The sequence below is a fragment of the Nannobrachium achirus genome, assembly GCF_963921795.1.
Source record: "Nannobrachium achirus genome assembly, chromosome: 11".
In the NCBI taxonomy this organism is placed as follows: Eukaryota; Metazoa; Chordata; class Actinopteri; order Myctophiformes; family Myctophidae; genus Nannobrachium; species Nannobrachium achirus.
Genome location: NC_137820.1, coordinates 22831738 through 22847827, shown reverse-complemented (window position 1 = coordinate 22847827; position 16090 = coordinate 22831738). Strand labels below are relative to the sequence as shown.

Below are 16090 nucleotides of genomic sequence, written 5' to 3'. Positions count from 1 at the left end.
CCCATCTTCGTTTTTTTGTCAGTTTTATCGGGACTACATGATTTGGATGGAGCCATGAAGTAGTCTTGGACTGATAAATCCTGCTTCTATCAGAGGACCTCATTTGATGGGAGAAATGTCCTTATCGGCGGCCCTTTGATGTGCCTGTAATATCACGCCAAGGTTCAGCCTGAACGCTGCGGCTGCTAAGTTGTTCAACACTTGACTCTCTCCTCTCCACACAATGGCTGCTGTTTGCATAATTGATGCCGTCGTTGTATAATTACCAACATAATTAGTAACCAAGCTCACTCCTCATGTACTGATGTACACTGAGCTGACACCTCCTGCACGCATGTGGTCGGACGCCCAAACTTCTATCTCGGAGGGAGAAGGGGGAACTTCTCCCAACCACATTAATTCAATCAGCACCATCACTTCAGAGAGAAATGATTAACTTTCTCCGCGAGACCACTAGGCTTCCTCAATGAAAGAAATTGCATGGAAAATTGATAGGGATTGTAATCCCCCCCCCCCCCCCCCCTCCCCCCCAACCCCCCGATCCGACTGCCCTGAGAATCTCCAGAGTTATCTTCAAAAATAGCTTAATCTTGAAAGCGTTGCTGCTCTTGCCATCTCTTTCCTCACCACGTCTTTGTCGGTCTGTGTCCCCCCCCCCCCCCTCCCCGCTCTCTCTTTCCGTCTCCCCTTCCACACTGCAGGCTTCGAGACGGCCAAGTCCTTCGCCCTCCACGGCGCTCACGTGATCCTGGCGTGTCGGAATCTGTCCCGGGCTGCCAAGGCGGTCAGCCTCATACAGCAGGAGTGGGTGAGTGGCAGTGGAACCTTTTTTTTTTTTTTTTCTCAATGAAGTTCGACCAGCCTGGCTGGCTGACTCGACACAGCCGTTATGTTTTGTTCACGCTTTGCTCGTCGCGAAGTGCTCTGGAAACGCTTTCAGAACAGTGCTTTGAGTAAATAAAGTGATTAGTATGATCGCTGTTAGTATACTGAATACATGAACACGGACTTGCGCATGATCCATATCGTCGTTGTCGGGTGGAAACCTCGTATCTCCAAGCTTCAAATGTGTACGTTCTTTCGCAAAGCAAAGCCCCGCTTCATCGTACAAGGCCGTCGCACAAAAGTAGTGAAAACAGCTGATCTACAAGCACACAACGGGCGTTGCGTGCTTGTAGATCGGCCGTTTTCACTAGTTTAAGTCATTTTTTAAATGATAAATGCAAAACGAACGGTTTTGGACATACAAGGTTTCCACCCGACAACGACGATATGCGTATAGGCCCCCTGCCAAGACGGTGTGTTCTGAAAAACTGCAAGCCTGCTTCTCTCCTCTCAGTGACAAGAGGGAAAAGTATGGAGGTCTAGTATTGGAGGGGGGGGGGGGGGGGGGGGGGGTGCTATGGATTGGTGAGGGAGGAGGGGAGGGACTGGGTATAGGGAGGGAGAGGGCATCTGATAATTACCTGAGATTATTGCTCTAATATCGCAGTGCTCGTGACGCGTCCCCAGATTTACGAGTGTGGGAAAATAAACAAGTGAAATGTGGGTGCTGAAGCAGAAAGAATAAGCCATTAGCACTGGGTTGATTACAGAGAGAGGGGGACTTGAAGACGGAGGAGAGCTGAGTGCTCAGTGCAGATATGGAGAGAGGGAGGGAGGGAGGGAGAGAGAGAGAGAGAGAGACAAATGCCTTTGAGTAAGAGTAGGGCTGCGGTGTTTAAACTCCCCCAAGTCTCTAATTGAACTAAGCCCCGAGGCTGTCAGGGCTGCTCCGCAGTGTGAAATCCAGTGTACAGATCTATTAATGCGGCCTCTTTGTCTAAATGAGCGAGGGTGGAAAAGCTCTGATCTAAATGCCGGATTTCATAGTCCAATTGATTTTCAGCCCTTCACGCGCGTTCCTCCGCCCCGTGGAATTAACCGAGACGTTGTCGGATGAAAAACGTTCATGTTTGGAACTGCTTTAAAAAAAATGAACTAATTCAGTGAGCTCGAGTGAGTGAATGACACTGTTTCCTGTAGTAACAATGGCATGTGCATAATGATTTTTCCGTCGCAACATCGAGCCAATTTAAGTCCAAAGCGAGCGTCCTCCACAAAGTAAGACTTCCCCCAAGCCCACCCACACCATATTTCCTTCATAAGGAATCCCCCTACACTACTAGGTTAACAGTTCTACTGCCATATTTGTTATTTATTTATTTGTGCTGGTGCCATCAAAAAGTAGCTTTCCTTTGCGATGTTATAGAAAATTATCTATGGATTATTTCCAAACATAATCTTTTTCAATGGACACTTATATCTGTACTGTAGCCAAACCGACGGCAGAGGGAAGCCTTATACAATGAATGAATGTGAAATGGCACTCCCGACTTTCCATAGTTCAGAGCGTAGAAATGCATTCTCTAGATCAGGTCCACAGAATACAGCCAGGAAGTGAATTGGCCATCCATTGATGTTCACGTGTGGCGGAAATTTGAGAGCAGCGTTACGGGAGCTGTTTTTACGGTACACACCCGCGCGACCCCTCACCAGCTTACAGTGATCAAACAAGGTAAAAGACCGAGCGTTCGTATTGGCGACGCGCCACGGTCAGAATTGGGGCGAGCGTTGACGTTCGAAGCAGTAAAAGAGTTAATGAATAAAAGTCACGATATCAGAATAAATCTTTAGAGCAAATTCTCTCCCCTCTGGTGACATTATTAATAGATTCGCGAGAAGAATAGCGGGGAGGATTAATCTTAAAGTTGATGGATGGACTCTCCTCTCCTTCCCATGCTCCCACACTAAGGTCATTTTGATAAGAGGCTATATTTTGGGGGTCCGCCGCACAAAAGGTCATCATATCTGCTTCCAGGTCACTCCCAAAGTTCCGCCCCGGCTGCCAAAGAGCTGAGCTGCCGTCCCCGATACCACGGGACCCCCTGACCTCTAACTACCTGCCTGTCGTTACTCACAATAGCCGCTTTCTTTTCCCCCCCCTCTCTCTCTCGCTTTCTCTGTCTGTCTTTGGTGCTTTCTTTCTCTGTGTGTACAGTAAGTGTACGTGGGGCGGCTCTAGCTTTCATAACAGGGGTGAGGAGAGATTAGGGATGGGACGATACGCAATATTATCGTTTATCGTGATAAAAAAACACTCAGGATAATCGTATCGTGGAGATTTAATTTATCGTGATATCGTCCTCCATCCAGCACTGGGATCAATTCACCTTTTATTTGCCGAGCTGCATATCCGGTACCACTTAAACCCTCTAGAATTGGTAAAAGGTACTAATATATGTATATATATAGGTATAATATATGTACTTGATACAGTATTTATTTCACTGGGGACTTCCCATAAGTCCGAAGGTTCATTAGTCCGAACTCATTAGTCCGAATTTAGTTAGGGTTACTGAGGTTAGGGTTAGAGTTAGAGTTAGGCATAGTATTCTTAACAAATTCGGACTAATGAACCTTCGGACTAATGAACCTTCGGACCAATGCCATGGCACCTATTTCACTCTCTATCAAATGTCTTTGCCAAAAAATAGCCGATCTACAAGCTCACAGCGCGTCGCAAAGCGACACGTTGTGAGCTTGTAGATTGGCTATTTTTTGGCAAATGTTCCGCCCCAGGATAATGGATTTTGATTATCGCGATAATATCGTAAATCGCGATTTCTTTTGTCACAATAAACGTGATATGAAATGTTCATATCGTCCCATCCCTTGAGGAGAGATGGGCTTCTTGTGACAGTGGCTATAATAATGTCCAGGTCACACACATTGTGGATAATGGGCAGGTCACTGGCTGTTAAGGAAGAGCAGGGTCAGAGGGTCACATCCTTCCCGGCCAATCATGCTCTGTTCTGCCAGGACCAGCTACTGTAGCAACAGAACAATGTGCTGCACAGCAGCGGGTTTCAAACCCACGGCACGCCTGAATAACCCTCTCCCCGTCTTCTGTCTCTCTACTACTGCACAGAGTCATGTTCTCAGCGGATATGAATATCATAAAGTTGGGGTGAAGAAGTAATCATATTTCTTTATTTTTCTGTCTACATGGCAGGACTCCTTCCAATTAGGGATGGGACGATAAGCGATATTATCGTTTAGCGCAATAAAAAACACTCACGATAATCGTATCGTGGAAATTTAATTTATCGTGACATCGTCCTCCGTCATGCACTGGGATCAATTTCATCTTTTATTTGCCGAGCTGCATATCCGGTACCACTTACACCCTCTATAATTGGTAAAAGGTACTTATAATATACATACTTGTACAATCTTTTTTCACTCTCTATCAAAGGTCTTTGGCAAAAAATTGCCAATCTACAAGCTCACAATGCGACGCGTCGTGAGCTTGTAGATCTGCTATTTTTTGGCATATGTCTACCCCAGGATAATGGATTTTGATTATCGCGATAATATCGTAAATCAGGATTTCTTTTGTCACAATAATCGTGATATGAAATCTTCATATCGTCCCATCCCTACTTCCAATAAGAGCGTGCCGTCTTCTCTCGCCCGCTGCTCGCCAAGCTAGTATCGCCAATCGCCAGCAGGCTCATTAGAGGAGTTTAGCGCAGTGGAGAGGGGCTAACCATTTACCTTATGATTGTGTTTTACAATAAGCCCTGATGCCGAGGCCGTCTTTATAGGGTTCAAGGGGGGCTGCGTTTACAGGCTGTGATGAAGCCACAGTAAAACTGAGAGGGGATTAACCAGCAGATGGATGCCGGGGAGAAAGATGGAGGCAGAGAGATGACGGACGGATGGCAAAGACAGACGAGCGAAGGGAAATGGAATGGACCGGGTTGAATCAGTGGAAAAGAAGGAGATTTGGATGGCCTTATCTACCATAACGTTGTTGTCGGGTGCAAACCTTGTATGTCCAGGACCGTTCGTTTTGTATTTATCATTTTAAAAATGAACTAAACTAGTGAAAATAGCAGATCTACAAGCACACAACGCCTCGCACTGTGCTTGTAGATCTGCTGTTTTCACTACTTTTGTGCGACAGCCTTGTCTGATGAAGCAGGGCTTTACTTTGCGGAAAAACGTACACATTTGAAACTTGGAAATACGAGGTTTTGGCCCGACAGTGACTATAAGCTAGTTCTGACACATTTTTGTTTATTGCCTCATCTTTTTCTGAAATGTATCCATTCAGACACATTTGTACGCTCTTCATTGCTGTTCTTATATCGTTGTTGTCGAGTGGAAACCTCGTATCTCCAAGTTTCAAATGTGTACGTTCTTTCGCAAAGTAAAGCCCTGCTTCATAATGCAAGGCCGTCGCACAAAAGTAGTGAAAACAGCAGATCTACAATCTTGCAGATTGACTGTTTTCACTAGTTTAAATCCTTTTTAAAATGATAAATGCACAACGAACGGTTTTGGACATACAAGGTTTCCACCCGACACCGACGATATGCTACATGTTCTTTGCACCAGACCACCGTCCTTCTCCCAGATCCATCTCCTATTCCTCTCACAGAACCCAGGCAGCCTAAGCTGCTGGTTAAAAACCAAAGCGTTGCCTGCGTTGCCAGTGATTCATTTTTCCTGATTGCCTCTAAAATTCTGCTTATCTTTGACTCTGACGTCTCCCTCTGAGAGCTGTAATGGACTCCCCGGAGATGAAGCAGCCCAGTGCTCGGTGGGTCGACCAAGGCCCTTGGCCCCCCGAGTAGAACAATACACATGTCTCTCTCTCTCTCTCTCACACACACACACACACACACACACACACACACACACACACACACACACACACACACACACACACACACACACGCACGCGCACACATGCACATGCACACGCACCCGTCTGGATCTTGTATTATTGTTATTATTCTTTTTACCCAAAATGCCCATTTCCCCCGCCGCCCCCTCTTCCACAACACATGCTAATAAGATCCTTTGTAAGGGCCTTAATTAGCGAGCCAGCCGCTGATTGCCGTGTTTGTGATGGCTGCTTGTTGTGTGCGCGCGTGTGCATGTTTGTGTGCGAATGTGGCGTGTGGGTGCCGGGTGGGTTGGGGGGGTGGGGGTAGTATTAATATGGTTGTGTGTATGTGTCAGGGAGGGGGGGTACGGGGTGTATTAACCCATTTAGAACGGGTACACATTTTGTGTATCATTATTTTATGCTTTAACTATTGAAAAATAGCAGATATACAAGCTCACAGCGAGCTTGTAGATCTGCTATTTTTGAAAAATCGTGAAAATTTGAATTTTGACACAATTCTATAAGTGTCTTTTGAATCCTTCTAAGGTTTTTTGAAAAACCATATGTTTCTATGTCAGCAGTCTGGCCAGCCATCGTCAAAGAAAAGGTCCTTTTCACTTAACTGGAGCTCAGTTAGTCTGTTCTTGAGAGACTACTATGTCAGTGGTTCTCAAACCTTTTCATGTGAAGGACCCCCAAAATGATATTTATTTGGCCACGGACCCCCATCTCAAAATATTTAGTTCCAGGGACCCCCCAGAAGCAAATATTTGAGTTACAAACGTTTGCTTTAAAAAGACATATATTCAAAGATTTGCACACATTTTCACGACTTTTTTCAAAAATAGCAGATCTACAAGCTCGCAGCGCGGCACTCGGTGCCGCGCTGTGAGCTTGTATATCTGCTATTTTTCACCGGTTAAAGCGTTCAATAATCTTAGACCTAAATGGGTTAATATGAGCCACTGTGGAGAGCTCTGTCAGGGTCTGCTCTGGAACCAATTAGGCTAAAGCTCACTGTCCACTGAGGCTGCTGGGAGGAGAAAACAGCCTGCCGCTTGCAATGTCAAACAACAGCACATTAACACAGGCCAGAGAGACAAGGGGCGAGACGGGCAGACCGAGACACGGGATAAGGAGCGGTCAGTCAGTTCGGCAGACAGACAGGTACTTAGCTTGACACGCTAAAGCACTGTTTCTCAACCTTTTTTTCTGCATGGGCACACTTTTCATGTCCCAAGAATCCGTGGGCACACCAACATAACACGGGGTGTAAATATCGTCACTGTCGGGAAGAAACCTTGCATCTCCAAGTTTCAAATGTGTATGTTTCTTCGCAGAGTAAAGCCCTGCTTCATCATACAAGGCTGTCGCACAACAGTGTGCGAGGCGTTGTGTGCTTGTAGATCGGCTGTTTTCACTAGTTTAAATCATTTTTAAAATGATAGATACAATACTGGCTTTCAAGCAGTTTCAAGGGGCACACTTGACCCTTCTCAGGGGCACACCAAAGGTCCCCAGGCACAGTGGTTGAGAAACACTGCGCTAAAGTACTGAGTGGCAACCAGACTCATTCTTGGTAACTCTTTTATCGAAAAAAGAATGTCTCCTCTCATAACAGACACAGCAGTGAAGTGTGGTTTTCAAAGTAGTGGGCATAGGTTTGTTAGTGCTTGTTTTCTCTGGTGTCCCGGCCTATACATTGAATATAGATTTCCCTAGACTTACTGATAAGACGCCTAAGGGCGACAAGCGACCTAACGGGCCAGTGATGTATATCGGACCAGTTACGCATATATGGAGACCCCTGGTACCCGTATATGGAGATCCATGTACTGTATATGGAGATATGCTGTGAGACCCCAAACATGTTTACTCAGTTATTCGTTATGTGAAAGTCCTATGATGTCTATGACATCTGACATCATACATACAATCCCTTTTATGCCCATATATGGAGATCCCTGTCTGTAGAACCAGCCACACAGATATGGGCTGTCTTCCTCCATACTGTATATGGGCATTCCCATATGAAGTCCTGTTAGATATGGGCTCAATATTGATGACATTAGGGATCTCCATATATGGGCATAATAAGGATTCTGGAGTGGTTCCCCTGACATCACAGTGATGTCAAACCCATAGACCGTAAAAAAGAGTACACGTCCAGACAGACAGACGGACAGAGACATGATGTGCCGTTTCACATACTAAACTGTGACCTTCGGTCACAATCTGTAGGCAGAGATCTCTGATCGTCTGGTTATGCAAGACTACTTAACGAACAAAATCAGAAATATCACTTGATGACTGCACCTCATTATGAAATGAACGATGGACATCACTAGACAGAGGAGGAATGGTGAGGAAAACATAAGAATAAGAATTATCCAAAACCCTTGAGACTTCCCTAAAACAAAAGGTTTAACTGTGATCTCTGCTATCCTCTCTGGTAGCAGAGGAGCGAGTTAAGAGTCCTGCTTGGTGACCTAGGATATGAAATGGACCTCCATTTCCTTATTACTCATTGTGGGGGGAAGGAACAGAAAGAAAGTAAGAGAATAAACAGAGGTAGAGAGAACAGGCAAACAGAGGAGGTGATGGCCTATTGAGGCCCTTTGTGAAAGAGAGACTGGGGGACTAAAGAGTAAAGAGTCAGGGTACGGAAGGAGTTTAACAGAAAGGAAGAATGACTAAAAAGCACAGCATCCTGAGGCCCCTGGAGTGTGTGAGTGTGTGTGTGTGTGTGTGTGTGTGTGTGTGTGTGTGTGTGTGTGTGTGTGTGTGTGTGTGTGTGTGTGTGTGTGTGTGTGTGTGTGTGTGTGTGTGTGTGTGTGTGTGTGTGTGTGTGTGTGTGGGGGGGGGGGGTGTTCTGCAAGCTAACAGGTCAGCATTTCATACGTGTCACTTCCTGTTGGCCTCAGCAGGGAGGGGCGAGGCATGGCATGGTGGCCAGCGGGCCACACGGCCTGTCAGAATGACACAGGAGGTTATGTACTGTGGCAAACAGACACGCAAACAATAGCATGCACATGGATGGATGTATGCACGCACACTCTAACCATGTTTCCATTAGACGTTAACCACTTGAGCCCTAGTCTCACGTAGCCAGACAATCAGACATTTCCGTCTACTACTGATATGTGGGGTCCGGGGACTCCCAGGGGTCCTTGGGGGGGGGGGGAGTTCCAGGCGGTAACCTGCCAAATGATTGACTGTTATAGGAACCAAAATGGTCCCTTATGTGTCTGTAACTCAAAAGAGTCTATAAATGAATGGAACCAAATGGACCATCTTCAGAGTAAAATGCACTGATAACACTGATGATACAACAGAACAGATTGGGGTCCCAGGGACCAAAATGACATCAGATAGGGGTCTGTGGCCTAATGCATATCAAACTGGGGGGTCCTTGAACTGCGAGCTTGTAGATCTGCTATTTTTGAAAAAATCGTGAAAATGTGTGCAAATCTTTGAATATACTGTATGTATTTTCAAAGCGAACGTTTGTAACTCAAATTTTGCTCCTGGGTGGTCCCTGGAACTAAATATTTTGAGTTGCGGATCCGTGGCCAAATAAATATCATTTTAGGGGTCCTCCACATGAAAAGGTTTGAGAACCACTGACATATTAGTCTCTCAAGAACAGACTAACTGAGCTCCATTTAAGTGAAAAGGACCTTTTCTTTGAAGATGGCTGGCCAGATTGCTGACATAGAAACATAGGTTTTTCAAAAAATCTTAGAAGGATTCAAAAGACACTTATAGAATCGGGTCACAATTCAAATTTTCACGGTTTTTCAACAATAGAGTGCCGCGCTGCGAGCTTGTAGATCTGTTATTTGTCAATAGTTAAAGCATAAAATAATGATACACAATTATGTGTAAAAAAGATAGCTCGCTCATAAGCGATGATGCGGTATGACTCTCAACGCGGGCTGGTTTCTTTCCTAATAAAAACCAAGTAGGCAGTTTTTATGCATGTGCTGACACACCACTGCGTCGTCTCCAGGTGGATCGGATAAATCCGCTGCAGATTGTTGTTGGCGTCGTCGAGGCTTGCACTTAACGCCTTCAGAACGGGTACACAGTACTGTGTATCGTTATTTTATGCTTTAACTATTGAAAAATAGCAGATATACGAGCTTGTACATCTACTATTTTTGAAAAGTTGTGAAAATTAGAATTTTGACCCGATTCTATAAGTGTCTTTTGAATCCTTCTAAGATTTTTTGAAGAACCCTACAGTATGTTTCTATGTCAGCAATCTGGTTAGCCATCATCAAAGAAAGTCCTTATCACTTAACGCTTCCAGTGCCAGCCCCTAGAGGGCACCAAAGAATGCCAGGGTTTGTCCCATAGGCGAGCGTATTAGCATCCGGGGACTCACGTTGCAGTGACGCGCGTGCTCACGTTCGTGCACGTCATTGGAAAGGTCCCGGATGAAAATGGCTACACAATAGCTATTAGCATTTTCTCATTTTAAAGATCATTTTTCGGCGATTTCGCCGTAAATAAACCTCGCGCCGCCTCCCTAAAAACACAATCCAGAGATATGGTCTCAAAAATGTATTATAAACCATTTTTAATGGAATATATCGTCGGACCATGTAAAATGGCTCGCTGGCTAGCGTAGGACGAGCCAGGACCACCCACGGCTCTACAAGCAGCTCAGGGTAAGTAAAAAAAAAAAAAAAAAAATTGTATTGTATTGGATTGAAATAAAGCCGAACATGTTCGGGATAGGCACTGTATGTGTTAAATGGAGCTCAGTTGGTCTGTTCTTGAGAGACTATGCCAGTGGTTCCCAAACCTTTTCATGTGAAGGACCCCCAAAATGATACGTATTTGGCCACCGACAACCATCTCAAAATATCTAGTAACAGGGACCACCCAGAAGCAAAATTTGAGTTACAAACGTTCGCTTTGAAAATACATATATTCAAAGATTTGCACACATTTTCACGACTTTTTCAAAAATAGCAGATCTACAAGCTCGCAGCGCGGCACTCGGTGCCGCGCTGTGAGCTTGTATATCTGCTATTTTTCCACTGGTTAAAGCATTCAATAATTCGAGGCCCTAAATGGGTTAAGCAGTCCTAGAGCCCCCTTCTCAGACCGTTCCCCAGACTGAACAGAATATACCCCCCATTGTCCCCCCCCCCATTGCCCCCCCCCCCCCCCCCCCCCCCGTTGCCCCCCCCCCCCCACCCCCACAACCACCCCCAGTCTCAGGTAGTATTATGATCCGAATCATTCCAGTGTGGGGTGCTTTTGTTTTGTCTCGCTTATTCCCAGGATGAGGTGCTGTGCAAATTGGTCTGTTTCCTCACATATTAGCGCCGTGCCTGCCTAGCCGCCCTCCTGAGAGACCGTCTCATCCCTGTACTTTATATTTATGTACTTGTGTTCCCTCCTTGGTTTTTCTGTCTGTAAACTTGGGAATACAACCTCTTATCCATCCATCCGTTTGATGCCAAAGAGAGGGACGGATGGATGGAATGAGGGGTGCAATTGTGATATGTAAATTTGATGAGACCGCCCCTCTACCTGTTTTTTCTTTCTTCTTCTTCTTCTATTCTATCTTCCTCCGTGATTCCTCCACAGAGCGACCACACAAAGCTAGAGAACAACAAGGATTTACTCTAATATACCACAGAGGCTTTCTTTATGGTACACAAGCGGAGGTCGTAATGCCGCTCATGGGAACATTAAAAGGTGCTTTTGTATATTCTAGTGGTACATTGTAAGTAGTATAAGAGTGTAAAAGTTGAATAACAGGAGCTTTCACTGTAGTAAGCGTTTTGGGCATATGTGTGTATGTGCGCGTATGTGACTGCACACGTGTGTGATACGCTGAACGAGTACGTATGTATGTCTGTGCACGTGTGTACACAGTGTGCGTGCGTGCGTGCGTGCACACACACACACACACACACACACACACACACACACACACACACACACACACACACACGCACACACACACACCCGCCACCCCATCCACATGTATTTAAATGCTTGATTATGCACTTTGCATAGCTTTGGGACACGCATCACTCTTCTTTTTTCGACTGCTAATAAAGTGACCAGGGAGATGGGGGAGCCCTAAATGAATCCTAAAGTGCCTGGCTTGCATTCCTCCTCGTGTCCCACCTTCTTCTCCCTCTCTCTCACCTCCTCTCTGCCTAGTTATTCTAGCCCGTAGTGAAACACTGGAACTCTCCCTCCCTCCCTCCGTCCACCCGTCCGTCCGTCCCCACGTCCGTCTGCCCCAGCCAGGTGCTCCTTCTTCTGCCGTGGAGGAGGAAGAGGAGCAGGTTCCTCGCGTGAAGAAGATGGGGCCGCGGAGGAATCATTTTGAATAAATCTCACAGTTAGCCGGGTGACCATTTTCTGCCAAATAAGCGTTTATTTATTCCCCCCTTTTTGAACGTGCACTGGAGGTTGCGAGCAGCAGGATGACGGGTCACTCGCCACGGGTCACGTTGGGAAGGATTTTTAGAACTATAGAACGATTTAAACGATGTCACCGCCACTGATGTCGGCGGGGTTGGGGGTTGGGGGGGTCGGCTGAGGAATGGATACTCATATAGGCGTGTGTCTCTTTGTTGTTTGAACCTGGCTGGCGGACTCTCATCCCTCACTCTCTCCATCTCTCCCTCCTCCTCTGAAGGAGGGCACGTCGCCGCTGGGGTGAAGGGCTCCTTATGATGAGAGAGGTGAGAGGTGGCTTGGATCTCTCTCTCTCTCTCTCTCTCTCTCTCCTTCTCTGTCCCCCACCCCGCTCACTCCCTCCCTCCCTCCCTCTCTCTCTGTCTCTCTCTCTGCCAGGAGAGATTGTATTTATTGAGAGTCTGAGAAGTGCTGACCAGAGAGAGCGAGAGAGAGAGAGAGCGAGAGAGAGAGAGAGACAATTCCGGCCCACGCTGTAATAATGTTTTAAATCAGTAGATGAACCTGTCGTATTATGCTCCAGCCAAATAGGCCCAGGCTTCTTCTAGGTGATGTCTGCCAAGCCAGCGCAGTCTTCTTGTACAATGCGGAAGACATCTGGCACCTGACTGAGACATTTATCCCCCTGTATTGCTTCGTTCAAGCTCCTCTACCGTCTTCAGCAGCGGTTCCAAATTAGCTCGGGGTCCGAGATGGCCCGCGATAAAGGCGGCAGGAGACACGGCGCGCTAATTAGATGCAATTGTGCTTTTGATGTCTCAGTGAGATTTTCATGCCATGTCGATGCTGTCTCCCTTCATCGCTCTTTAACCCACAGTTATTCTCCCCCAGTCAGACGTCAGAATTGAAAAGCACAGCTACAGTACATACGCAGGGTCCTTGTGCGTGTGATCGTTACATGTGCACGTGTTGGTCTGTGGCAGTGCATGTACTCGTGGGGCGTCACAAGGGGGGGGGGGAAGTGGGACTGAGTTACTAGGGCCCAAGGTGGAGGGGCCTTAATTATTTTATACTTTAGCTATTGAAAAATAGCAGATATACAAGCACCGAGTGCCGCGCTGCAAGCTTGTAGATCTGCTATTTTTGAATGTGTGCAAATCTTTGAATATATGTACTTTTTAAGTGAGCATTTGTATCTCAAATTTTGATTCTGGAGGGTCCCTGGAACTAAATATTTTGAGATGGGGGTCCGTGGCCAAATACATATCATTTTGGGGGTCCTTCACATGAAAATATTTGAGCACCACTGACATAGAAATAGTAGAATAGACATAGTTTTTCAAAAACACAGCACAAAATGACCTTGTAGATCTGCTATTTTTCAATAGTCAAAGCACAAAATGTGAGTGAATCCTTGTACCCAGGGCCCCGAATTTGGTGCGACACCCCTGCATGTACTGTATGTGTCTCAGTAAATTATACATGTACGAGACTTGAGAGGGGGGAGAGAGAGGAAGGCCGTGCGTGCGCACGCCAGCGCAGTCCCGTTGTCTATTTGTGTTTGGCGTGAGAGATAGGGGATTGTCCGGTAATGAACGGACTGGTGCGTCACAGCATGTCAGCAGCTGCCATGTCCAGGCAGGCACCCTGAGCGCTCTCAAATTCAATGTCACCCTGATGAAGGGCAACAGCCATGGCTGAGAGTCCAAGCAGACTATCAAGTGCATGTTTCCATAGGAATAGTGTGACATGATTCTGCCAGCACTGGAAACATGACAAGAAAGGATTTGTATTTTATATAAATAATTGTATATATAATTTTTTGCGACCGTCACAGTTACTATCAAAACCTCCACCGGCTGTCAGTCAGTCAGTCAGTCAGTCTGTCTGTCTGTCACATCATGTCACACTTTTCCCCTCTCATATCTCCTCCACCGTTGCCCCTATCCATGCCAAACTTTGCACACACACTCCTTGGCTACCAAGCCACAACCTCCACCCCTCATATCTCACATGGCCCTCTTCTAGCGCCACCATGAGGCTGATTATTGCAAAACACATTTTTGGACACTGCTCCTAAAAATGTTGCCCTGAAATCACACAAATCGGTACACGGTATGTCTAGACTCATGTCATCAACAAGGATCTGTCCAATATAGCGCCACCATCAGGCCGATTTTTTCGAACACATTTTTGGACACTGCTCCTACAGATTTTGCCCTAAAATCACGCAAAGCGGTACACAGTAAGTCATGTCATCAACATCATGGATCTGTCCCATTTAGCGCCACCATCAGGTTGTTACATGCGACCTGACGGTCACTTATCTCCCGATTAGGGAGTCTTAAGCCCCTATCAGAGTCGGTACCGCGGTGAAGAGCTATCCACCGCGGTGTAGTCTTTTTGAGTCATAAAACTACAACATTACGTCATTCCTCGCGGTGAAGAGCTTTCCACCGCGAGTCCCAACGCATCTCTCTGTTTTTACTATCAGACAGATAGGCTCTTCACCCCGTTCACTGATTGGTCGACCTGGACCAGTCAGTCACGGTGAATAGGACTTCACCGTGACTGACTATGATGGCCTCCACTTATTTTCTGACTTGAGGTGGAAAGCTTTACACCTAAAATTTGCGGTGGATAGCTCTTCACCTTGGACTATGATAGAGGCTTTACTGGTTTATTTCGTTGGTGTTACAGAGAGTTTGCTTATATGGCTGTTAGGTCTTCCAAGCCCGGTCCTGTATTCATATGATACCCACACTGCAGTCGGGTCTAGTGGAATGGATATCAGCAAACCGCTTCAGGCATCCAAACAATCCTGCCCCAGGCACAGCTATCATTAGATTCCGGGAAGCTGTGTGTGTATGTGTGTGTGTGTGTGTGTGTGTGTTTGCATGTGCTTTGACACAGAGTTAACACTGGTTTACAGCTTAATCAGTCTGTGTAACTGAATGCATATTTATCAGAGAGTAAATTCATGCTCAAAGAATCAGACGAAAAGACCATACATCATCATCAAATAACACGCACGCACGCACGCGCACACAAACACACACACACACACACACGCACACACGGATCCACATTTCATTAGAGAGGCAGATTCAGGCAGCGGTAGATTAAAAACAACGTGTATTTTTACAGGTCCATAAATCAAGCGCGGGACAAGGGGGATTCATTTAGCGAACACCGGGGTTATGGCGTAGTTGTTGGCCTCACGTGACTAATGTCTAACCTGCGATACTTTGATACACTGCCTTTTTATTAGATTCATTCTCTTCCTGGCCCGTATCGACGATTATCTCCCCGTGCACGTTTTGACTTGCAGAGCAGCCCGGGTGTTCATTTCTGAACTAACATTTCGATGATGAAATGACCACTATGTCTTGCAAGTGATCGGGATTTTACATGTTGACGAATAATTTGTCCATAAACAGCCCTGGAGCAACTAGGATGTCTGCTTCTTGCTTGTGTCGCCATGTTGTGAGAGAAGTGTTGGGTGAAACTGACCCTGTGTTTGTCCACATTAAAGGGGAATGTAACCCTATCAGGTTGGTGATTCTGTATTTTGATTTCCTGTACAGGTTAAAAACTAGAGAAGTGCAGGTGCAGACCATAGTACACTGTGATGCCAGTGTTTCTCAATCTTTTTTCTGCATGGGCAAACTTTTCATGTCCCAAGAATCCATGGGCACACCAACATAATACGGGGGTGTAAATATCATCACTGTCGGGAAGAAACCTCGTATCTCCAAGTTTCAAATGTGTATGTTTCTTCGCAAAGTAAAGCCCTGCTTCATCATACAAGGCTGTCGCACAACAGTAGTGAAAACAGCAGATCTACAAGCACACAACTCCTCGCTGTGTGCTTGTAGATCGGCTGTTTTCACTAGTTTAAATCATTTTTAAAATGATAAATACAATACTGGCTTTCAAGCAGTTTCAAGGGGTAAACTTGACCCTTCTCAG

At 46.0% G+C, this 16090-nt stretch overlaps 1 protein-coding gene across 1 annotated transcript in view; it reads left to right on the top strand.

Annotated features, from left to right (window-relative positions):
- Positions 1–16090, top strand: part of wwox (WW domain containing oxidoreductase) — a 306800-nt gene that overhangs the window by 24464 nt on the left and 266246 nt on the right. The window contains exon 5 of the mRNA XM_080736119.1: positions 702–808. Coding sequence (XP_080592245.1) covers positions 702–808 — 107 coding nt within the window. The remainder of the gene's footprint in view (positions 1–701; positions 809–16090) is intronic.